The sequence below is a fragment of the Erpetoichthys calabaricus genome, chromosome 16, assembly GCF_900747795.2.
Source record: "Erpetoichthys calabaricus chromosome 16, fErpCal1.3, whole genome shotgun sequence".
Taxonomy (NCBI): domain Eukaryota; kingdom Metazoa; phylum Chordata; class Cladistia; order Polypteriformes; family Polypteridae; genus Erpetoichthys; species Erpetoichthys calabaricus.
Window position 1 is genome coordinate 71,982,047 of NC_041409.2, and position 25,849 is coordinate 72,007,895.

At 39.3% G+C, this 25,849-nt stretch overlaps 1 protein-coding gene across 1 annotated transcript; it reads left to right on the forward strand.

Annotated features, from left to right (window-relative positions):
- Window positions 1–1,053: 1,053 nt before the first annotated feature.
- Window positions 1,054–24,767, forward strand: tbpl2 (TATA box binding protein like 2). Its single transcript, XM_028821686.2, has 7 exons — window positions 1,054–1,248; window positions 14,716–15,110; window positions 16,644–16,731; window positions 20,895–20,986; window positions 21,298–21,465; window positions 23,031–23,125; window positions 24,502–24,767. The coding sequence occupies exons 1-7, from the start codon at window positions 1,198–1,200 to the stop codon at window positions 24,576–24,578; spliced, it is 966 nt and encodes a 321-aa protein (XP_028677519.1). The 5' UTR covers window positions 1,054–1,197; the 3' UTR covers window positions 24,579–24,767.
- Window positions 24,768–25,849: the final 1,082 nt, after the last annotated feature.

The following is a 25,849-nucleotide window of genomic DNA, read 5'->3' on the forward strand; positions in this document are numbered from 1 at the left end:
ATTGCCAGTGAGCAGCAGTTGTCTGGGTGAAAATGCCTTGTTCAGGTCAGAGGAGAATGGCTGGACTTGTTAAAGCTGATAGAAAGGCAACAGTAACTCAAATAACCACTCATTACAACCGAGATACACAGAAGAGCATCTTTGAACAAAACATGTTGACCATTGAAGCAGGAGACCACACCGGGTGCCACTTCTGTCAGCTAAGAGCAGGCAACCAAGTCAATAATTCACAAGGGCTCACCAAAATTGGACAGTAGAAGATTGGAAAAATGTTACCAGGTCTAATGAGTCTCAATTTCTGCTGCAACACTGGGATGGTAGTATTTGGTGGGGATCCATCCTTGCTTGTATCAACGGTTCAGGCTGGTGGTGGTGGTGTAATGGTGTTGAAAATATTATCTTGGCACACTTTGAGCTCCTTAGTGCCAACTCCGCATCATTTAAATGCCACAGCCTACCAGAGTATTGTTGCAGACCATGTCCATCCCTTTATGACTGCAGTGTACTTCTCTTCTGATGGCTACTTCCAGCAGGGTAACACACCATGTCACAAAACTCAAATCAACTCAAGCGGGTTTCTTGGACATGACCATGTCTTCACTCATGGCCTCCAGTCATCAGCTCTCAGTCCAACTGAGGTGGAACTGGAGATTCGCATAATGGACGTGCAGCGGACAAATTGGCAGCAACTGCGTGATGTCATCATGTCAGTATTTCTAACACATGGGTGAATCTATGCCACGAAAAATTACGGTGGTACTATAGGGAAAAGGGGGTCCAACGCGGAGCTAGCAACGTGTACCTACTAAAGGGGCTGGTGCGTGTATGTTTCTGCTGTATGGGATTCGTAAAAAGCAGTGACAATGTTTGTGATGCTCCATCTATTGAAACGCGAAATGCAAAGCATTTGATTACTAAAATGTTTGTGATATGCTTTGGAATAGCAGAGTAATAGCAACCGGACGGACACACAGAACACTTCTCCATTTATTAAGATGGTATTGCCTCCATATCAATCGCGCAAATTGACGAGGAACCAGTGCTGAGCAGCGAACGAAACCAAGTGAGCGCGATAATGACCGGCCGGGCTTACATCATTAGTGCGAAGTGGAGGACGGAAAGAGAGTGAAAACACAACAGCCACTGGCTTCGTCGTGAGGACCTGCAGACCAAGAGTGCTTTATATTCCACGTTCGGATGGATGGAGAGTCCTCGCTGGAAAGTTATTTTGACCAGTCTATCGTTGGAGTAAGTACAAGTCGGCCATTTATGCCGCGACGTTCGCCATTCGGTATAGTGGAAACAATTCAGTCCTAAACCAAACTGGCCTTTACTTGTTAAACGCTTGCGCCGCTGTCATGTCAGGCGGAGTCGAATCATTGAGTGCCTCGTTAAGTCGTCCGCGATTTGGAATCGGAAGTGGCGTTCTGAGTGAGACCGTGTATCGAGTTGGGTGAGTTAACGTGCAGGAGTGCACAGCATACGTGTTGTAACGTGACGTTTTGGGTATTTACACGTTTTTTTGTGAGCATTTTACATTATATTCCTCTTACCAAACAGATGGAGTGCTCTCCTGTCTACACGGCGTGGTTCCCCTCATTCTAGTCCTATTCGCCCCGTTCGGTTACCATATAAATGTAAATCTGGTCTACAGGGGCTGAAGTTTCAGTTATTTTTACAATGACGAAAATATTTACGACAGAGTAAATTATATATCGGTTACTTTCCTACCTGAGCATTGCGAACGAATTGGGTTTTGTATTTAAAGCCTTTTCCCGAAAAGGGTTAATAAGGGCATGTATGCATCCAGTTCTACTCCCTCCAAGTGACAGCAGGTTTTTGTTCCGAGCGTATTTATTTTTAAATTTGACTTTTAGTTTCATTAAGCCAGCTGTTATATCCCAGTTAGCTATTAGGTGGTGAAGGGGCGAGAGAGATGGCCAATTAAGAGGCAGAAAGACCAAGCTGTGGTGAGCAGTTTAGCCAAGGCAGCTGGGTAGACACTACTCTCTTTTTATTAAGGGATTCCTCGTGCTCTTTAATGACCCTAGAGAGTCAGGACCTCGGTTTAATATGTTATCCAAAGGACAGCGCCACATTTCAGTGTGTTCTTCACTGCACTGTTGCATTAGGATCCACACACAGACCACAGGGCAAGTGCCTCGCCAACATCTCTTCCAGCAGAAATCCTAAGCTTTGTGTCCACCATCCAAGTAGTAACCAGGCCTGAACACACCTCGCTTAAGGTAGATTATCTGGTCTGAAGTGAAGGGGGTATGGCAGCTGGCCAAAGGGGATACTTTAATGTTTTTAAACTGACTTTCAACATTGTTTTCATCCTGTTTTTCCACATGTTCTGATCTTTTAATCCATTATTTACTAATCAGCACGTTAGAGGGTCTAACGCTGAAGTAGTGCTGGCTTTCCACCTTTTAGCATTGTTTGCCCAGGTGTCTACTCTGCTCATTTTTGATTGTCATTATTAGGATATAATTAAGGGAGCAAATGAAGCAGAACGAGACAAATTAACAGGAAAACAACCAAAGAGAGAGAAGCATTTAAAGCTATGCCAAAAATACAAGTATTTCTAAATGTCTTAGCAATGTTAAAAACCCACTGCTCTGCTGGTCTGAATGCAGAATAGAAGACCAAGAAAAGATGGACTAATTAAATCAATCTGAGGTAAAATGACTTGTGAAATCTTGAGCGACATGGAGTTCCCACAGGACTGAGTTTAAGAATCACTGCTTAATGTGAAGCAGTAAATGTAAATTAATTTAAAACAGGAATAATATGCACAGAATTAAAATAAACAGTTTAGGAAGTTCACCAGGTTGTAACGTACAGTATATACCAAACAGGTCAGAGATTGGGCAGAAATTCAGCTTTAAGGGTATTTTGTTTCTCGTCCTGATGTGGTTAAATATTCATTGGATTTAGAACAGGCACATAAACAGACCTTCTAAAACTGCGCCTTATATAATATTCTGTTGCTTACAAAATAAAGGATGAAATGGAAAGAAAAATATTGGTATACTAGGGAGCTTTGCCCCCTGCTTGCTTCGCTCGCCAACCCCTGTGCCTGCGCTACCCGCTACCCTCTTTGCAGTTCTGTTGCTCGCGTATGGGGATGCAGATGTTCAATATAAACAGATTTTTATGGGAATTGATACTTATGCATAATAGAACTATTTTACATTACAGCGAGTAATTAACCATATTAAAGCATAAAACATAATAATTTGAAAGTAAATTATGTTTCATGTTGCGAGTTATTTGTTGCATAATAGGATTTCATTCTGTTTGGCTTTGAAATTAATATGCAAATACTTTTAAACTTACACTTTTACTGTAAAACTTCAATAAAATTAATTTTTTAATAAAATTTTCGTCAATATCGCATTGAATTTTCATTCTGTGACTTTTCTTTCGACTTTTATCGTGGCAATGCATCATATAACTGCCTGTGATAGAATTTTGTTTCTCCCTATTAAATAAGACTTTTTCGAATATTTGGCTCTGAGAATAGCTTTTGCAAAGACAATTAACAAATCTAACGGGAAACTGTTAACGTTTTAATACGAATGGCATATCAAGATCTCCTTTGGTGTCTTAATGTTATCCGCAGAAGATGTACTACATTATCTTTCTTAGATACATCCTTCTTTCTATAGTAATTTGGCCGTTGGAAGACCGGACAGTGTTAATGGTAGTAGATTTTCTTCGTGATATTGTAAGTTGATGTTTTCATCTTCCGCACGATCACCACCGTGTCAGCATAGTCCATTGATACGCATTCAACCAGTTTGCCATGTAACCGATCAACATTTTTGGCGTTGATCTGTTTGACGTCATCATTTCTCGGTGCTAGGATTGCCCGTGTACTCATTTTTTCTGTTGATAACCCTTTGTGATTAAATAAGATTTGGACATAATATGTCGTCTTTAATTGGGAACTTAAAGTGAGGAAAATTTTAAAATTTATAAGAGCTGAGAGAGCAGAAAATGTGTCTGTCCAAAGCATTCACGCGACTGAGAGGTGAGAGGACTGTGTGTGTGGTTGAATATGATTGAGAGGAGGGCATGACTTGAAAAAATCTCGTGGCCAAAGTCTCAAATAGTGGCTATTCAACTTCATTCTCATTTATCTCAAAATAATCTGTGTGAACAGCTCCAGTCTGTTTTTTGTCCCCTCCACAGTACAGAAACAGCACTTATAAAAATTACTAATACCCTCCTTATGGCAGCAGATTCCGGTTTAATTACTATTCTCATCCTCCTCGATTTGAGTGCAGCCTTTGACACTATTTGTCACACTACTCTTCTCAATAGATTATCTTCGATTGGCATTACCCCCACTCCACTAGATTGGTTCAGATCCTACCTCTCAGGCCACACTCAGTTTGTTCAGCTTAAAACTTTCACATCCCAACCCACCGCTGTTACTTCAGGTGTGCCCTAGGGCTCTGTCCTTGGGCCCCTTCATTTCATTATTTACCTCCTATTTACCTTCCCCTTGGTAATATCTTTCGTAAATATAACATTAGCTTCTACTGTTATGCTGATGACACCCAGCTCTATCTCACTAGCAAACCTACTGGTTCATTTCCACCCTCCTCGCTTATTGATTGCATAGCAGAAATCAAATCCTGGTTTTCTTAAATTAAATAGTGACAAAACTGAGGTTTTCCTCATTGGTACAAAATCAACATTATCCAAAACTGACCACTTGTCATTTGTTATTGATAATTGCTGTCTCCCCTTCCCCACAGGTTGAGTCTGGGTGTCATCCTTGACAGTACTTTATCCTTTCAGTCCCACATCAATAACATCTCCCGGTCTGCATATTTCCACTTGCGTAACATTAATCGTATTCACCCCTCCCTCACTCCCCACACCACTGCTATCCTTGCTCATAGCCTTGTCACTTCTCGTCTGGATTATTGCAATTCCCTTTTCTTTGGTCTTTCTCGCAAATCTCTTTATAAGCTTCAGCTGGTCCAGAATTCAGCTGCCCACATCATTACTAGAACCCCCTCTATTCACCATATCACTCCCATTTTGCAGCAGCTTCACTGGCTTCCAGTTCCGCATTCAATTCAAAATTCTTCTGTTAACTTTTAAGGCTATCTACAACCTCGCTCCTCCATATCTGTCTGACTTCCTCCATGTTGCCATTCCCTCCTGTACCCTTAGATCCTCTTCCTCCATCCACTTGACTGTCCCCTTCGTCCATCTTACTACTATGGGGAGCAGAGCATTCTGTTGCTCTGCTCCCCAGCTCTGGAACTCCCTACCATCTGAGCTTAGAAATATTGAATCATTTTCACTTTTCAAATCTAAACTTAAAACTTATTTAAGACTGCTTTTTCTCATTGATTACAATTGCTCTGTCTGATTTTAATTTTTGTATTTTACTTTTGTTTATAATCTGTGATTAACTATTGTTCGGTGTCCTTGAGTGTTTAGAAAGGCGCCTACAAATAAATAATCTTTAGTAGTATTATTATTACTTTTAAATCCACTAAAGTTGCAAAATATTTGCATTAACATTTACTCAGGCACCTATTTAAAAAAAAAGTTTCAGTGAAAGTTTTAATTTTCACATTAGACATAGCTATTAAGCATTTTGCATAGTGTTAAACTATTTAATATTCTTATTTATAGATATTGGTTATATTGTCCATTGCTTTCTAATTAGGAAAAAAAAGACAAGGACAGAACCTGTGACAGTAATTCTTTACATTCTGTCTCCTCCATTTTGTTAACAACAGGCTTTACATTTCTTAAGTATTAGAGTGGTAAATGGCAAAATGTTAAACGCAGCTAAAAGGTTTTTAATAAATCCTCATCTACGTAACTCTGCTAGCAGCAGCTACCTGGATAACGTCTCGTGCCTCTTGAACTCTTATCTGGCACTGATTGCAGTTACATTGACGGGCTTCAGATTTGCATCATTTTGATTTTTTTTTTTCTTTTTTTCCCACGTCTTTCTGTTGGTCAGCATGTGTGCTTTTTAAATGTTTTTAAATAGGCTGCTTGATTTACATCTGTACTACTCTGTTGTCACACAAATATTACATCGGTTAACTGTATTCTTTTCCATCTGTGTAAAGTAGCCGCATACAATGCTATGCGTTTGGCCGCATTCTGCTCTTGTGCAAGGGGTGTGGGTCGATGGCATTCTTGAGTCGCAGCACGTCAGCTCACTTCAGTATGTGAGAGCAGAACGTGTGTTAGTACTTTCTATGAATTTTGCAAGAATGTTGCTGTCATATCTTGCAGGAAAAAAAAAGTAATTGTTATTTATTAATGATACTAAATGAGTACCGTTTGAGTATTGAAGTATCAATCTACCCGTCCATAAGGTACAACAGCGCACTGATAAGTCCAGAGAAGAGTGACTAGGTGGATTCTCGGACTGAGAGGTAGGAGCTACGAGGGGATAGTGGTGGAGTTGAAGCTTTTTAGTTTAAACAGACCGAGGTTAGGAGGTGACATGATTGAAGGGTTTCAAATTTAGAAGACATTTAGTACAGTGGATTTCAGATGGTTCATTACAGTAAATTCAACACAAACACACAGACACATCTGGAAACGTATTAAGGTCGAATTTCACACAACTGTTAAGCTTTACTTTACAAAAATTAGTATAGACACATGGAATCAATTATTAAGTAGTGTGGTAGAGAATAGAACTTTAGGGACTTTTAAAATTCAACTTCAGCTGTTGTTGATAGTTGGAGTGACAGATCGTAAAGTATGGAAGAAAAAGGATTATGGTAAAGGCTGATGGGTCATTACCAAGAAATGAAAACAGATGTTTATAGTGATATCATTGAATTGCTATATGATGAATATGTTATAGTAAAACAGTTATTGGTAACATTTTTCCTTTTTATTAAAATTGTTTATTAAAGGAGGAAAGGTGAAGTGGGAATTTTGGACTGGATCAGTAGCTAAAGGACTGAGCACATCTCATCATAATACTGTTTGGTGTGTTTTTTCTTTTTTTGGAAATTGGAATTTACACAATTTGTATAACTACACAAACATTAGATAAAACATTCTCAAGACTAGATGAGAATTTTAAAGACATTGGAGAAGTTGGCCTGGTTAAGAGGAAAAATATGCTAAATTTGTTTGGAAGGCAAGTCTGAATATCACTTTTTTTATTTTTTATTTATTTATTTTTTTTTACATAAAGAGCAATCACTGAAAGTGTCAGATTTCATTATATGCCATGGACATTTTGAAATGCCAAATACTTGTATATGAGAAATAATCTTAAATTGTATTGAAGCCAGCATTTAACCAACTTAATGAGATCTAAATGAAATCTCTCTGAAGAAGCTCTGATGACTGAAAATTTTTAGTTGTAACGGGTCAGCACGTGAATTCAGTAAAACATGAATTGGTGTAATGTTTACAAGCTATGCAACGGTGACCTGGCCTCTTATTTTAAAATTTTAGCAAGGTTTGTTATTACAGCCAAATGAGAAAAAAACAACTATTGTCAGAAACATGGGAACCAGCGATGTAAAAAAAATAGTCATGGTGGCGATCCCATACAAAAGGACCTGAATATCCATCCATCCATTTTCTAACCCACTGAATCCGAACACAGGGTCGCAGGGGTCTGCTGGAGCCTGAATATAATTACTGATTAATTACAGTCTATTTCTGGAACTGCTTGTATGAGCGTGTGTATGATTTATATATGGTAAACAGTATTGTCTGAGTTTTTCTCAAACTTCTGATTTCTTTTCCTTGTTTAAAAATGTCTTGCAAGCTTCAGATATGCATGGGACTCGCATATAGTCAGTGATGGAATACCGAATGTGCAGCCCTGTGCTTTAGAGTTCGGAGTTTTGGTCATTAGGCTACTTTCTCTGCCCTCTGCTGCATGTGCTTTTTTAGTTTAGATGTATTTAAAAGATGGATTGGCATTGCGCCATTGTGTTTAGTGCTGCTGCTTCTTCTTGAACCTGGATCAATTCTTTAACACTCAGAGCCCCAAAACCACTAAAAGCTATGGCCTGCTCAATCCTGAAACATTCAAGTTGTGGGCCTCCGAGTGTGTGCATGCTCCAGCACTGCCCCAATAATACAAGGTCTGGAGCACCAAGAAGACCTGGGAGGACAGACAACGACAGAGAGCAAGCATCCTAACCGCTGCAATTGCATCCATCCTGATGTATTCAAATCTAGTTTCCCCAGCAGAGCTTAATATGGATTGCATGCTGAATGATTATTTAATAGAAATGAAGTTTATTATTTATGAGGTACATTTTTTTTCCCCTGCTCTTACCATGATGGCTTCAGGATGGTCCTATAAACGCAACTACCCTTCCACAGTGCACTTCCTAACATTTAAACGAGATCTATTCATGCTGCTGATCACTCCCTGCTGAACACAGAGGCTGGAGCCTATCCTGCCAACACTGGGTCCAAAGCAACAAAAAGTCCTTGACGTGGCATCCGTCATTCTCAGGCAATACCCGCACTGCAATAGAGGCCAGTTTAAAATTGCTAATTTTTCAAACCTACATGTCTTTGGGGATGTGGGAGGAAATGCACACAGAAAAAGGGAGAACTTGCAAACTGCACCCACAAAATGAACAGGGGTTCAAAGGCCGCTGAATCCTTAAGATAGTGGTGCTACCCACTATGCCATCCCACCATGAAAGTTACAAGGTGAAAATTATTTTAAACAAAGCTATTTGATTAGTATGTGTTTTTTTTTTTTCAGGATTGTTATTCCAGCATATTGTATTTAGTTTTGATTTTATATTTAATAAGCATCATGGGTTTTATGGGCAGTGCAAACTTAAGACCGCAGGTGAAGTAGTCATACCTGAAAGTTTACTTCTTTGGCATTGTTACACATTGTGGCAAATGTCAATACATCAGATTTGGTTTAGAAATTAACCATGTAAATAAGTATACCACATTTATTTAATTTGTACTATCCCTGCCTCATAGTTGTACACAAGCTAAAAAGCTACTTAATGGGAGTTTTTGGAAATTGCACTTCAAGCTAAAAGTGCAAGTTTTTGGAAATTGCACTTCAAGCTAAAAGCTTGCTTTACTCACTTAGAATATGGAACCAAATTAGAAAGCATTTTAAGATGGAAAATCTTTTATTGGTGGCACCTCTGCAAGAAAACCACCTCTTTCAACCCTCGCAAACATATCCAGTTTTTAATACCTGGAAAAGTTTTGGGATTAAAATGCTCAGAGATCTTTATATAGACAACATATTTGCATCTTTTGAACAGTTACATTCCAAATTCAACCTCCCAGCTACACATTTCTTTCACGATCTTCAAATTAGAAATTTTGTTAAACAGAAATTGCCCGATTTTCCCCACCTCGCACCCTCCACAATGCTGGAAAAAATACTGCTCAATTTCAAGGAATTAAACACCATTTCCGCATTATATAAAATTCTATTAGAGTCCCTACCTTTCAAAGATCCAAGAGGACATTGGGAAGAAGATCTCTTAATCAATATATCAGAAAAGGAGTGGAAGGTAGCAAAGCAGAGAATTCACTTGAGCTCCATATGCGCAAAGCATAGAATTATTCAACTAAAAATTATGTATCGAGCTCATCTGTCTCGCTTAAAACTGTCCAAAATGTTTCCAGGGCAAGATCCAACCTGCGAGTGCTGCAATCAAGCTCCTGCCTCACTGGGTCACATGTTCTGGGTCTGCACCAAATTAACATCATTTTGGACAAAAATTTTTAAGTGCCTTTCAGACAGCCTTGGGGTCACAATCCCTCCTAACCCATTAACAGCTGTGTTCGGGGTTCTTCCAGACGGACTTGAAGTGGAAAAGGACAAGCAAACTGTGATTGCATTTACTACACTTTTGGCATGCAGACTTATTCTGTTAAATTGGAAGAATCCTAACTCTCCTCTGATAAGTCAGTGGGAAAACGATGTTTTATATTATTTGAAATTGGAAAAAATCAAATTCTCAGTTAGAGGATCTGTACAAAATTTTTTCAAAACCTGGCAGGATCTGATCAATATTATTTTAGAATAAGAGAAATAACTATTACCGCATTTAATTCCCTTCTCCATCTCTTAATTACATATATATTTATTTCTCCCTTTCCTTTGCTTATTGTTGTCTTATTAAAAAGCCCTAAGCAATTCTCCTTTAGCTAAGCTCTCCTTCTCTGGGGTGGGGTCTGATTTGTCTTTAACCCTTTAACCGCCAACTCCCTAAATATTCCCCAAGCCAGGCGAAATCTGAACAATTTTTGTTTTTTTACTTTTTTACATTTTTTTTACATTTTTTACATTTATTCAAGCAGTATTGACCACTAAATGTTGTGCAAGTTGCCAGTGTATACACGAAATCTATAAATGTAACCTGAATTCTCAGCTAAGCAAAACATCTTGATACCAAACCGTGCCCTTTTCAATGGTAGATACTGTCGAAACTGTAAACGGCCCTTCCACGACAATAAACTTTCATCAACTGCAACTGACGGTCCTGGCATGTAGGGCAACTGAAATGCTTCAAATAAATGATCAATCAAAGGACGTAGCTTGAACAAGCGGTCGCGGTTTGGATCTTTCTTATCTGGCTCGTTTCTGTTGTCATTCAAATGAAAGAATTTCAGCAGCAAAGAGAATCGGTTATGTGTCATGACAGCTGCAAAAATAGGTGTTGCATACATAGGATCTGTAGACCAGTACATCTCAATATCTGGTTTTCTGATTATTCCCATCAACATCAAAATCCCAATGAATTTTTTCATTTCGTTTTCATCAGTGTCAAACCAAGCACGAACACGGGAATGTGGAGGTAAATTGGGATTTTTCTCAATAAACTGTGCTGCATACAGATTTGTCTGATGAACAAAATGTCTGATCAAATCAGGTGACACAAACAGCTCATAAAACTGCTCAGCAGTGTAATTGTTTACATCAAAAATAAAGCCACACGTTCCCTCAAACGAATGCAGAAAAGGTAGTTCACCTCGGGCAGCAGCCCAGCTGAGATGCTGGGGATACACCCACTCAGCGCCGTCATCCGATGCGTCTTCATTCACAATATCATGCAGCGCACGTTGCTGCTCATCACTGTCACTAAAATCTTCTTCAGAACTGCTACAATCATGATCAGAACTGTCCAAAATCTCCTGCAAAGCCTCACTTGAAGTCAGTTTACGTTTCGCCATATTCACAGCTGTTACATGCGAATCACGTCACATGACCGGCCAAAACAACCACAGACTTGTCGAAATACAACGTAGTAATAATACCCACGCCAAACCGTCAGTTATACTACTTGCCAGGCATTCATATAACCACAGGCAAATGTGCCGGATAATTCCGGCAGTAAGGCGTTAGCATTAAAACAGCGGTGCCGGATATATCCGGCAGAGGGCGGTGAAGGGGTTAATTTGTTTGGTTATAAATTGATCTGTTTGTATGGAATGATTACAATAAAAATTAATAAAAAAAAAAAAAAAGCTAAAAGCTACAGCACTTTGCAATGTGTTCTTGCCTCCCTCCCTTTGGTTAATGGTGCATTTACAACGCAGGTCCTTCATCTCCCTTGGTCTTTATATGGGTTTCTGAAGTTTTGGTACAATTAGCTGTTTCATCAGAATGCTTTTTGTGCGTTTCGTTTAGAGTTGCATTTGACTTTTGACCAGGGGGGTATTTTCCGTACATTGCTTAAATCGTCCGAGATCAGGTGCCTCATCTTGGAAGAGTTAATGCCGGTGAAACTCATCCAGGATAAGTCGGTTTTTCAAACGCAGCCGTGTAGTAGATTACTCTAGCTGGATCTAATCATCCGAGATGAATGCGCGCGCCAATTGAAAGGCCCATATATATTGAGTCTAGAAAACATGATCAGCAAGTCTTTGATAGGCTGCAACAAAATGATGAAAGAACGGGCACATTTTTTCACACAAGCGGAGCAGGACCTTTTATTCGTAGGATATGAAGAATTTCAAGATTTAATATGCACAAGGGGTAACACTGCAAAAGCAGCCCAAACCAGAAAAGACGGCTGGCAAAAAGTGGCCGACAAATTAAACGCGTAAGTAGTGTGCATTGTACTTACTGAATGCAGTGTTTCATTTCCTATGTGTCAGATTAATTATTATTTAATATGTCATAATTCCAGATCAAACATGAGCACAAGGAAAACATGGGAACAACTTAAAGTGAAGTACAAGAATATACTTCAAACTGGTAAATATTGGTGTATATAACTATTTAAAGAATTCTTGACATAAAGAATCATAATATAAACATTAATGCTAATAAGAAGTCAGACAAGCAAAAAACAGGTGGAGGTCCATGCGGTCCAGACCTAACCCCTGCAGAAGAGTTGGCTCTCCAGCAAAATGCCTATCGTCCTGTTTCTGAGGGCATTCCCGGGGGAAGCTCCTCCTCAGAACCAGTGGCAGGATGCAGTGGTCACTTCATTTCAGGTAAAGGATGGTCATTGCATATATTTGTCCTCAATGTGTGCCATAGGTATGTTCCATATAGCCCTCTTTTTTTGTTGGGTCAGTTGCAGGGAATGTCATATCCCTTGATCCTGTGTCTGACCAACGAGTTATTGACAAAAGTCAAATATTTGATGGAAGACACTGTGTCTGATTATTCATCAGGAGGAGAGGTACATTTTCCAAATAATGTTTGATCAAACTCCACTCTGATCAGTCCCATGTGCCCCAATTCCATTTGGAAACCCTGGGTAATGAGAAGGTTAGGCTGATTGTGAGATTCTTCATGGAACTGTGGGTGTTTTTACCTGTATTCCCCATACCTGCAATGAAATGAAACGCCTCTTTTATTGTCTGCACACACCGGTGTCCAGGAAACACTATGAAAACCCGAAGGAAATATTTCAGAGCCAAACAGACTTTACGAATTGCCTGGCAAAACTGCACTTTTAGATAGATTTTCCACATCGCCTACAGTATATAAAAAATGCATACTGTCTGTGTGGTTGTGAGAGCCCGACTTTGCCGAGTTTGACTTCGAATATAAGATGGTAATAAACCTTTTGAGGTACAATATCCCCCCTCGGCCAAAGCGGTATATTTCGAAAAGAATTTCCTCCGGGGGCAATAAAGGATCTTGCCGATCGCACAAAACCCCCTCTATATGAAATTATGTTCTTATAATATGCGCACCGATATCAAGTGATTGCTCATTCATGAATGGTGAAGCCATGACTGAATGAATTCCATGCACGAACACTGATTAAGTGTGTGAGCTAATCCTTGTTTACATCGAACAAACCTGCTCCGAGCAAGTTTGAGGATTTGAATGTGCTGCTATGACAACACATCCAGCAAGAGTTTTGGAAAACCGACAGATCCAGGATCAGGCCAAATCGTCAACAATTACATCCGGCTAAACGAGTAATCCACGTACGAAAAATACCCCCCTGTTCTCTATGCCGGGTAGTGTTATTCAGCGCACAGCTTTTTTGTATTATTTATTATTACCACGCTTATTTTAACTTCACCTGTTTGTTGTCTGGTACAAATCTTGTAATCGATATTTAACCCACTTCTTATTATTCAAATGACTTAAAATTTTGCACACTTACTCACTTCCGATGACAATACATGAATCAATCAGTTTCACTAATTGATCAATAAATCCATGTTAATCAAGAAATGAAATTTTCATATTAAGAATAAAGATTTCACCAATAGATGGCGCTAGTAACGGATAGAAATATTAAAGGAAGCGTTAAAATATTGATTACAAAATTATACTAAAACAAACCCAAGGCTAAAAAGTTGAAATATATATATATATATATATATATATATATATATATATATATATATTACTGTCAAATAAAGCAAAGAGTACGCAACATGTCCAGACTCAGACTACGATTGCTATATGTAATAAAAAAAAAAAAAACTTTTTAAAAACCATGCTTCTATTAAGTTAATAAGAGTACTAAAAAGTAAAAAATAAGTCTCTCATACATCACTCGTAAAATAAGTGTGGGCACCATCAATCAATTCAAAAACACACTTCTTAAAATCTTAGCAAAAGCACCCACGTTTTTATTTTAAGACTGATGTATGAGAGAAGGAAATTACTTGTTTTTTTTCACATACCCCTTGGGGTCAGAGCGCAGGGTCAGCCATTGTACAGCGCCCCTGGAGCAATTGAAGGTTAAGGGCCTTGCTCAAGGGTCCAGCAGAGTAGCATCTCTTTTGGCAGTGACGGGGATTCGAACCGGCAACCTTTGGGATACCAGCACAAATCCTTAGCCTCAGAACCACCACTCCGCCCATTAACTTAATAGAAGCGTGGTTTTTAAAAAAGTATTTTTTTATATATATGATTTTTTCCCTTTTGGCATTTAGTAGCAGATCTTCTGCAGAATTTTCAAGTTGTGGTGAATCCCTGACGTGGATTAATTCCATGCCTGCTACAGTTTCACATCAAGTACTGCATCTCTTGGTAGCTTTATGCCTGAACCCAGTGTATTTAAAGTGACCAAGTTCAGAATTAGAAAGGCATTCTATGGAATAACAGCAAGAGAAGTAGATGATTATACTTTAACTTTGTTTACTGTTCAGAATTTTACTGGAATTTGTCATGTAGTTGAAATGATTGCACACTAGATCTGAATATGTGTGCCCAGTAGCCTCCAAAATATCTAATTCCTAACCTTTTTGATTTCTTAATTTCAGGAGAATTCTCAATGCCTTTACACACCTGCCATCGATTTCGAAGGAGACCTCTCCATCCGGTCTCCCCTTCACTCCTCCACCTTCATCTCTGCTCCAGTGGAGCAGAACAAGGCCTTGACAGAAGATTTTTCTGTAGTGGACCTCAGCTTTCTACCAGATGAGCTCAGTGTTCAGGATGAACTCCTACATGATGGGGCAGAGCAGCAAGAGCAGGAGAGTGATGTGCGGGACAGTGGCTTTGTAGGTATGGCAACCCCAGGGGAACAAATACCATCTGAGAGCAGCATGGCTCTTCCTGGGGCCTCTCCATTCTGCCCACTGCCCATGACACCCATGACTCCCATGACTCCTATGACACCTGTTTCTGAAAGTTCCGGCATTGTCCCTCAGCTTCAGTAAGTGGTGATGATTTAGAATTTATATTTTTCAACATAGGACTGTGTTGATGAGTTTCAGCGTCTGTTGTACCCCTGCTGTACACATTTTGATTGAACAGTCTGTATGACCAGTTAACTCCTTTAGATTTGTCTTCACACTGCAGACTGAAGTGTGTTGTCATTGATCTTGCAAAGTTGTTCACAAATGACACATGGCTGAAACAAATTGTTTTTCTATGGTTTCAGGGTTTTCATTTCACTTTTGCTGGGGATAATACACAGTTTTATAAAAATTAAACTCATAAAAAATTTTTAATCATGAATAGGTTTTGTTTTTCTTTTTTCATTAATGAACACAAATAAAAAATGTTTCCGTCATGTCACATTTTATGTACATAATTGAAAAGAAATGTATTTAAATTACACAATTCTTGTATACGATATTTTTCCAAATGAATTAACATGAAAATATTTAGTCAACCTAATATTTTTTAAACATATCTTAAGAAAACAACAATATATATTTATTGGCTTACGTGACCCAAAACCTCATTTGTAGTGTACACATTTTCTGGCGTAGTCCACCATCAGACTGACATCCAAACGTCCCTGGTACCTTCTTTCCATGTCCTTGATATCCTGATGTTATTTTTTTTACTGTGCTCTTCACTTGCCACTCCAAGATGTTCAGGGAAAACTTCCAAATGCAAATCCAAAAAGTGAACTTTGAGACTCATGTTGTAACTCGGTCCCTTAAGGTTACTTTTTTCATCATTTCTTCATAATCTGGATCATTACGGTTCCCTAAAAATATAGAAAATTACTTCTCTGAATGATACCAAAGCCCCTTGTTCCCTGTCATTCATTACACCATCAAATTCTAATATTGTATCTGGCAAAAATACTCTCTTACAATTCAAACTCTGACGATTCCCTGAAACTTGTAGCATAAATAAATCAAGAGGTGCCATTTTTTGATAGGGCTTTGACAAAATACTTCATTAAACCAAGCTTAATATGTAGCAATGGTAGCTGCACTTTACCTGGATCCACCAAGCTAGGTCTGATGATGTTTTCGGCTCCAAGCTGTAGCTTTGCTCTTGCCTGGTCCAGTCCTGCTGTACCCAGTGTCAATTTTTGGATCTGGTGTCCCACTCGCAGAGAAAACGTGGAAATTGTGTATGCTCTGACTGCTGACCCAGTAAGAAGCACAGAACTTTCAGGTCCTTGCATATAAATGGTGCTCATTGCACTTAAAAACCTGTAAATAATATTTATATATTTTAATATTAGAAAATACAAAATTCAAATTATCATTAAAATCCTGATAATATAGTGCAAAAATGGTTAAATGTTTTCTGAAAAAAGCGTCACATGATGGAGAAATGTTTTTCATTAATGAATTCAGTGCCCAAAAGAACAAATAAAAATCCCATGAAATAATCGAAAGTTTTTTTCATTGTAAATGTTTGTAATGTGACATGGAACCAGAATTAAGGGGGTATGAAGTACAATTTGAAAGGGCACTGATTTGATCTTCTTTCCCATCAGGAATATTGTCTCCACTGTAAATCTAGCCTGCAGTCTGGATCTTAAGTCGATTGCCCTTCGAGCTCGAAATGCAGAGTACAATCCAAAGGTGGGTTTTTATTTTTTACGGTATGATCACACCTCGCATCAGGTCCTGAATTTGTATACGCAGGTTTGTACTGAAAGAGTGTTATTACACCTTGCATTCTACCAGCTAATCCCAGTAAAGCAGAATGTATTGGTGTTGGTGGAATGAAAATACTAACCCTTTGGGCTTATCACTCCTTAACATATTCTCTTGAAGTGAATCAAAAACATTAGTGTATATAAGGCTTAATTTAAAACGCTGTAGTGGAACCTGTACATGTTAAACCGTCTTGACACTGCCACCAAAGCACATACAGTGTGAAGTTTAACTATGCCTTGTTCCAGTAAAGCGACAAGTCAGATTTATGGTAAATGACACAAGTATTGAGAGACCTAAATGGAAGAGAAGCAGAAGTGTTTCTATGAGGAGAAATAAATGGTGCTAGGCAGAAATCCTGTTTATGGTTCGCATTTTAACAAAATTTGAGTATGTACATTTCTAGTGTCCATTTGTGTAAGGGTTGGCTATGAGCCATGTAAGAATCTACCAGCAAAGGTGTTTTATATATAGGCGGCATGTGGCACATTTTGGTAGTGCTTCTGTCTCACAGATTCAGTATCCTGGTTCAAATCCTGCACTGACAATGTCAAGTTTGCACATTCTCCCCATGTCTGCAATACTCCAGTTTTTCTCCTACGTTCCAAATGATGTAGGCATTAAGATGAATTGTTTATGTGAAAATAGCCCTGTTGGAGTGTGGCTTGGTGTATGAGTGTACCCTGTGATGGACTTGCACAGTGTTAAGGACTGATATCTGCCTTGGGCCTGGTACTTCAGGGATAGGTTCTCCACTCCAGTGACCCCAAATTGGATTAAGCAGAATTGGAGAATGTTCTGCTCTCTATATGTTTGAGAACATCTCTGTTCCAGATTACAAGTAGCGCAAACATAAATAGATACAGTGGATGTACCAAAAATTAATTTGATCCGTGTTCTATTTTAGGCCCCAGAAAATGTGTTGAATAATCAGTGTATGAAATTACTCATTTGAATATCCCTTTTCATAAAGAGAGATCGTTATTGGCAGTGCTGTATGTGTCTATAAATTCACATTACATAAAAGTATAATAAATTTTTAAAAAAGCAGTTGTTGACAGATAATATAAGGTTACATATTGTATACAAAACAAATGTTTATTTTTTATATACAGGTTGGCAGGTGAAGCAGGTAGAAATGCTAGGTTGCAGAGTTTGGACCCTAATTTTATTTCAGTCAGGAAAGTATTCTGTTTTCTATTCTAACTTGAATTTTCACCTTGGACTTCTTGTTGTTGCCACAGTCAAATGAGATTGTTGGCCAAATATGGGTGTGTGTATAAGCTGTGATGATTTGGTTCTCTCATCATAGCACACTACAGAGTCAGTTTACAGGCCTTAATCAATGTAACGCTCATAATTTGGATGTGGGAAGAAACTGGAAAAGCCTGAGAGAGCCACAGACACATTGACAGCAAATAAAGCAGGCAGTGTTTGGGTTGCAGTTTGAACCCCAGACTCTGGAGCTACTCTTTTCTGCAGCAGCACCCAAGTAATAGAATGTCAGTGTTTTAAAGACGAACCGTAGTTGATCAAGCCATTGAAGTCATTCAAGACAAAATGTGAAAAAAACAGTTTTGGTTAGATTGATAAATATAGCTGAGTGTCCTCTGCATAAAGATGAAACTGAATGTTATGATTTAAAGCTGTAACCCTTAGAGGTTGTGTTTTTAATACAGAGTTAGTTAAGATCTTGGTACTGAGTCTTGAGTGACCCCAGATAAAACATCAGCACATAATATGCAGTGAGCACATTACTGCACCTACTGTAGAATCTTTGATACATACAGTACAAGCTAAAACTATCCACAAATAGTGCTCAATAAACCTATATAATTTTTAAACCTTTGTAATTGGGTTGTGTGGTCAGATATGTTCTTATATGGAAAATCAACTTGTATTATAACGGTAGAATTCATCAGCTGAAACATTGTAGTACGTCATTGACTGCATGATATACTATTGTAGGCTGTTTCAGTAATGTTATCAATGCAATAGCCAGACTGAAACTTTTCGGATAGGCTGTAATGTGTTTTGATGTTTGGAATGGGGAAGTACAGGAGAGTATGCAGAGGAAGAGGATGGCAAAGAAGTGGGATAGTCAGAGAGATGCAGAAAGTAGACAAGAGTACAAGGAGATAAGGCGCAAGGTGAAGAGAGAGGTAGCAAAGGCTAAAGAAAAGGCGTATGATGAGTTGTATGAGAGGCTGGACACTAAGGAGGGAGAAATGGACCTGTACTGATTGACTAGCTGGGAAAGATGTGCAGCAGGTTAGGGTGGTAAAGCATAAAGATGGAAACGTACAAACAAGCGAGGAGAGTGTGTTGAACAGATTGAAAGAGTACTTTGAGAGGTTAATGAATGAAGAGAACGAGAGAGAGAGAAGGTTGGATGATGTGGAGATAGTGAATCAGGAAGTGCAATGGATTAGCAAGGAGGAAGTAAGGACAGCTATGAAGAGGATGAAAAATGGAAAGGCCGTTGGTCCAGATGACATACCTGTGGAAGCATGGAGGTGTTTAGGAGAGATGGCAGTGGAGTTTTTAACCAGACTGTTTAATGGAATCTTGGAAAGTGAGAGGATACCTGAGGAGTGGAGAAGTGTACTGGTGCCGATTATTTAAGAGTAAGGAGGATGTGCAGGACTGTAGTAACTACAGGGGGATAAAATGGAGGAGCCACAGCATGAAGTTATGGAAAAGGGTAATGGAAGCTAGGTTAAGAAGTGAGGTGATGATTAGCGAGCAGCAGTATGGTTTCATGCCAAGAAAGAGCACCTTAGATGCAATGTTTGCTCTGAGGATGTTGATGAAGTATAGAGAAGGCCAGAAGGAGTTGCATTGCGTCTTTGTGGACCTGGAGAAAGCATATGACGGGGTGCCTCGAGAGGAGCTGTGGTATTGTATGAGGAAGTTGGGAGTGGCAGAGAAGTATATGAGTTGTACAGGATATGTACGAGGGAAGTGTGACAGTGGTGAGGTCTGCGGTAGGATTGACAGATGCATTCAAGGTGGAGGTGGGATTACATCAGGGATCGGCTCAGAGCCCTTTCTTATTTGCAATGATGATGGGCAGGTTGACCGATGAGATTAGACAGAAGTCCCCGTGGACTATGATGTTTGCTGATGACATTGTGATCTGTAGCGATAGTAGGGAGCAGGCTGAGGAGACCCTGGAGAGGTGGAGATATGCTCTAGAGAGGAGAGGAATGAAGGTCAGTAGGAACAAGACAGAATACATGTGTCCGTGGGAGGGAGGTCCGTGGAATTGTGAGGATGCAAGGAGTAGAGTTGGCGAAGGTGGAGGAGTTTAAATACTTGGGATCAACAATACAGAGTAATGGGGATTGTGGAAGAGAGGTGAAAAAGAGTGCAGGCAGGGTGGAATGGGTGGAGAAGAATGTCAGGAGTGATTTGTGACAGACGGGTATCAGCAAGAGTGAAAGGGAAGATCTACAAGACGGTAGTGAGACCAGCTATGTTATATGGGTTGGAGATGGTGGCACTGACCAGAAAGCAGGAGACAGAGCTGGAGGTGGCAAAGTTAAAGATGCTAAGATTTGCATTGGGTGTGACGAGGATGGATAGGATTAGAAATGAGTACATTAGAGGGTCAGCTCAGGTTGGACAGTTGTGAGACAAAGTCAGAGAGGCGAGATTGCGTTGGTTTCGACATGTGCAGAGGAGAGATGCTGAGTATATTGGGAAAAGGATGCTAAGGATAGAGCTGCCAGGCAACAGGAAAAGAGGAAGGCCTAAGCGAAGGTTTATGGATGTGGTGAGAGAGGACATGCAGGTGATGGGTGTAACAGAGCAAGATGCAGAGGACAGAAAGATATGGAAGAAGATGATCCGCTGTGGCAACCCCTAGCAGGAGCAGCTGAAAGAAGAAAAAGAAGAAATTGAGTTAGTGGTGTGTTAAGTCATATTTGTCGTCTTTTCCCATATTTCCTCCAACAGTACTATACAAAATTTATTGTGATGTTACTCTATACATGAGTTTAGTGTTTCTAGGTTGTAAACCTCTGTGGGGAAAAATGTATAGGGATCCCAAAAGCTCACTTTATAATTTTTTTTTTTTTCCTTAGCGCTTTGCTGCAGTCATCATGAGAATCCGGGAGCCAAGAACAACAGCCTTGATCTTCAGCTCAGGCAAAATGGTTTGCACTGGAGCCAAGAGGTGAAGTATCATAGTTTAACTATCCACCCTCCCAAAAAAAAAAGGCACAGGAGTGCTTGACTCTTTACTCGGAGTGTGTATTCGTAAGAGTTCACTGAACGGACTTAGGGTTTGGGTTGAAGTTGCTCTTTATTTATACAAGTACAGCTGATTATACACACAGCAAACCATACTAGTCACCACTTTTACAAGTGTAGTATGTTTAAGACATATTTCAAAGAGGGAGACAGTGAAGGTCAAACTAAAACAAGGTACCTATGCCTTTGTTTTTTTTTTTGTTTTTTTTTCCCCAAACATTTTTTCCACCACAGTGAAGAACAGTCCCGGCTTGCGGCCCGCAAATATGCCCGTGTTGTGCAGAAACTGGGTTTCCCAGCTAAATTTTTAGACTTCAAAATCCAGAACATGGTTGGAAGCTGTGATGTCAGGTTTCCCATCCGGCTGGAAGGACTGGTCCTTACTCACCAACAGTTCAGCAGGTACCTATTGTCTGTTCATCCACCAGAGGGCATTACTTATGCAATATTTTCTTTTACTGCATTTAACAGTCTACCCTGCAGACATGCATATGCAAAATTTAGAGTAAGAGTTTTGCTTTTATTTGGCCAAAAAATCTTCCACTGACATGAGCAAAATTTACTTGACAAAATTTCTTAAAATTAGCCAAGTAATGTTACACCAATTTCTTGATAAGTCATTAAATCTTGCAATAAAGGAAACAAGATTTAATGCCTTTATATAAAATATTGTCCCTTTTTTGAAGCATATGATTGTGGAACTGATTTTCTTCCAATATGTATTATTTTCAAAATAGATGCATCAGAGCAGTTTTGATTAATAAATAGCATGGATTTATGTGCCCCAGTCTCTCCGGTTGATGATTAATGACACATTCTGGCACAGTTTTCAGTTGAGATGTACTTTTGATTTTATTTTAAAGTGGTATTTTTAGCCTTGTAGGGTATGCTAACAAAAAAACTAAATGCAATTTGTATGGCTCCACACAATATATTAAATGATTACAACAGTTTGCAAATGTTCGGATAAGTGTAACTGTAGTATATCCTGCTCACAATTTGAGCATCTTGGGAGGATGTGGGTGAGCAGTGTGACCAGTGTAATATAAATTCCTTCAACACCCACCTACCCCAAGCAGTACCATTGTGTGCAGTGCTCTGTGCCTAACAGCAGGGCTGCAATGGACACCAGAAAGCATAATGTCTTACTGAGTGGAAGAGGTTTGTGAAGAGAAATCCTTTAGACAGTGATAACATATAAATGTTAAACAAAAGTCCAGGCAAAAGTTTAATAAAAACTGTTAATGTGATTTTATGATCATTGATGGTTTATTATTCAGAGAAATCCTGATTTCTCTCTTGTCCTCTTTAAAAGGATAAATGCCAGCCTTGATGAGCCTGCGTACACTCAAGTCACTACTATATTTTCGACCTTTTTTCAATACATCCCTTTTCCCAAATCTAGTCCAGCCTTTCTGCTGTAGGGTACCTGGGAGTTATTAGCATTGAGTTTACAGCAAGAATCATTCCCTGATGGGATTGTAGGCTATCGTTAAAGCCATAGCAGTTTGAAGGCCTCAAGCATCCTTAGCCAGCATATCCTTTTGGATGTGACTGGAAACCTTAGCACATGCTACCATGTCCTAATTGAGAAAATACAAATTTTAAACCCCTGACTGATGCAGCCATTTCATTATTGATCACAGGGTGTAATAGGCTGGGTTGGCAAACTAGGCCATGCACTTTCTGCAAAGGAGGGGTAAAGGTCACTATTAATTTGACTGATTTTTACCATGCAAACAAACACAGGTTGTGAGGAAGAGAAAAATCACAAATGGTTTTAAATGTTCTCCCAAATGCAGGAGCATCTCTGTATATTTGCTTGACTGCAGCTGTGCATCCAGTATAATGAATCGTGTTGACCTCTTAAATGCTGATCAGGGTACTCACTGTAGTTTGTAAAGAAGTGGATTACAATAGTATTTGACTGGATTGCTCCTCACAGACACCTTTTTTGTTTTTTCCAGCTATGAACCAGAACTGTTTCCTGGGCTCATTTACCGCATGGTAAAGCCACGCATTGTGTTGCTTATTTTTGTTTCTGGTAAAGTGGTGCTGACAGGTAGGGAAAGTAAAAGTGCTGCTGTTTTTGCTCATGCTGGGGTGAATAAGGTAGCACAGTATGTTTGTGGATTATTTTTTTGGCACAGCCCCATGAAGTGTACTTGGCACAGATCACTGGGAGGTGGTCCTATGACACACTGGAGTCCTTTATTCACACAAGTATGGATTTTATATTGCAACTGGGATCCCCCTAGAAACCAGCATGGTCAGGAATTTGGTGCTGCGGAAGGTAAAGCCTTGTGTGCTCTATTTTGTTAAGAGTGCTTGTTTTTTCTTTACATGCCTAATAGCAAACAAATTGATTTTTTGCAAATTTCATTTAGTTAAGGTATCTGCTAATTTAGAGAGACATATGATGTTCTCAATAAGTGCAAGCTACTTCCACTGTTAAAATTATAAAGCAAACCATAACATGTTGTACCTGTGTTGCCTGCTTAAACGTAGCATTGTACTGCTGCAGAGGGACAAGTAAATGTCGAGGTTTACACAGGCCAATAATGACTACTCTGTCCACCCATTATCTACACATTGATCCAATTCAAGGGTACAGGCAGTCAGTCTGTGCCTATCCCAGCAGCACTGGCCTGAAGGTGCAAACCAACCCTTTGGGGGCACCAGTCCTTTTACTGAGCACAGTCTTGCACAAGCACTCCCGCACTCACTCATACAGGCACAATTTACTTAACATGTACAGCTTGAGTATGTGGGAGGAAAGCCAGAGTACCTAAAAAAGCAAAAAATGCAGCTATAAGAAAAACAGGAAAACTGCAGACTGAGCCCAGGCTGGAATGCAACCACGGACATTGGAGTTGTGGGGCACCAACTGCTGTTTCTTTGGAGAAAAATGGTAAGAAACTGCTTAACATGCAGGAGTCTGCAAATAAATACATCAACATTACCTAATAATGTAACTAATTAATATGAGGAGTTTGCAAAGTACAAATCTAATTCTTGTTTAAGATTGTTGTCTTCTAAAATTGTACATCAGCTAAAAGACTTCATACATCTGCCTTGTCACAATATCCAGTGCCAGGTACTGTTTTTCATTGTGGGCATAATTGATGGATTAAATGGTTAGTCACATCAAAAACAAGCAGATACTGCAGCTTTAAAGGACCAGGGCATACTCTGGTCTTGATTTAGTATGGTCATGTAACTTCATCTTGTATCTAGATAGATAGATACTTTATTAATCCCAAGGGGAAATTCACAAATTCACTAGAAGGAGGTAAAGAGGAAGCAGGTGACCCAAATGCTGCTCATCTCTCTCTCTCTGTGTGTGTGTGTGTGTGTGTGTGTGTGTGTGTGTGTGTGTGTGTGTGTGTGTGTTTTTTTAAGAGAAGCAATCCCATCTCTCTGTTTGTATTCCTTTAGGGGCTAAAGAGCGCTCTGAAATATATGAAGCCTTTGAAAACATCTACCCAATTCTAAAAGGGTTCAAAAAAGTGTGACCTACTGAAGAACCAAATTGATGAATCATCTGTGCAAAGTAATATATTTAAAGATCTAATACCATAATCTACATTTAGAGAGAGTATAGCAGTGTTTCTTTTTTTTTCCAAATAAAGAAATATGTTAAATTTTTTTTGTACTTCTGAGCTACAGCTATGTTTTTCATAATCAGAAAAAATAATGCATGTTTAGAAATGCTTTATACGCTTTATAATAGTTTTCTAGTGTGCTAATTCTTTGTTGTTAATCAAAATGAAGATATGCTTTGTTAGGATTAAGAAATTCCGCCACACTGACATAGTAGAAAAGATGTCTTTGCATGGCTGGACGGCTGCCACTTTTCACTCGCACTTGATCCATAAACTGCTTGGGAGCCAGAAGTGGAAATCAACTGCCTTCACATTAAGGACAGCACCTGTGTCAGATTAGTGGTTTTTACACTTTTTGATGAACAGTTACACCAAAATTAATTAAATTCTCATCATATTCTGAATAGGTTTCACTGAAAAGTTAGTTAGTCCATATAAATGCTTGAAGGTGGCCTGTCCAATCTGGTCAATGACAAAACAATTTTTTCAATACTACTCATCTCAATGGCACTAGTCATTCTGCACCATCAAGATGATGTCATCAAATCTGTAGATTAGGGGGGTGTGGAGATAGGCTGGCAGAAGGATGTTTTATACTCCAGAAGCTTCAAAATAACTCTAATACAGCCGCCTATCTTCTCCTCACACAGGATCCAACACATGACTATGAGCAAGAGTATGGTCTATCTTCTCATCAGCAGAAACAATTTTTCTTCCAGTGCTGTTTCGTTGTTGAAAACCTACAGACATCTCTCTTTTACCTTCTCGCCAAATCCACAAACTGGACAATCCTGGATGTCCTGCTTAATCTGCATGCAGCTGTCCCACAACTCCTGTTTCAGTTTTTCTCAAAAGTCTTAAGACCAGTGGTTGAAGGTCTTTTTTCAAACTTAACATATTAACTATGCTCTCCAGTTGTTTGACAGCTTTTAGGTTTCAAGGTCCTGACTGCTTTATCTTTAGCATGGACTGGACTGTTTGTACATAGTCATTTCTTGCGATGAAGGACTCATTGCCCTCAAGCCAGACGTTCAACAGACGTCCAGGCCAGGAAGCTCCTATGAACACCCTCATCAGACTGGCAGAAATGGTTCTTAGCCTCAAAACAGCCTTTTTCATCAGGTCAGTAGAGTAGCAGTAGTCGCTAGAGTGACACAGACATACCAATATTCCACCAACTG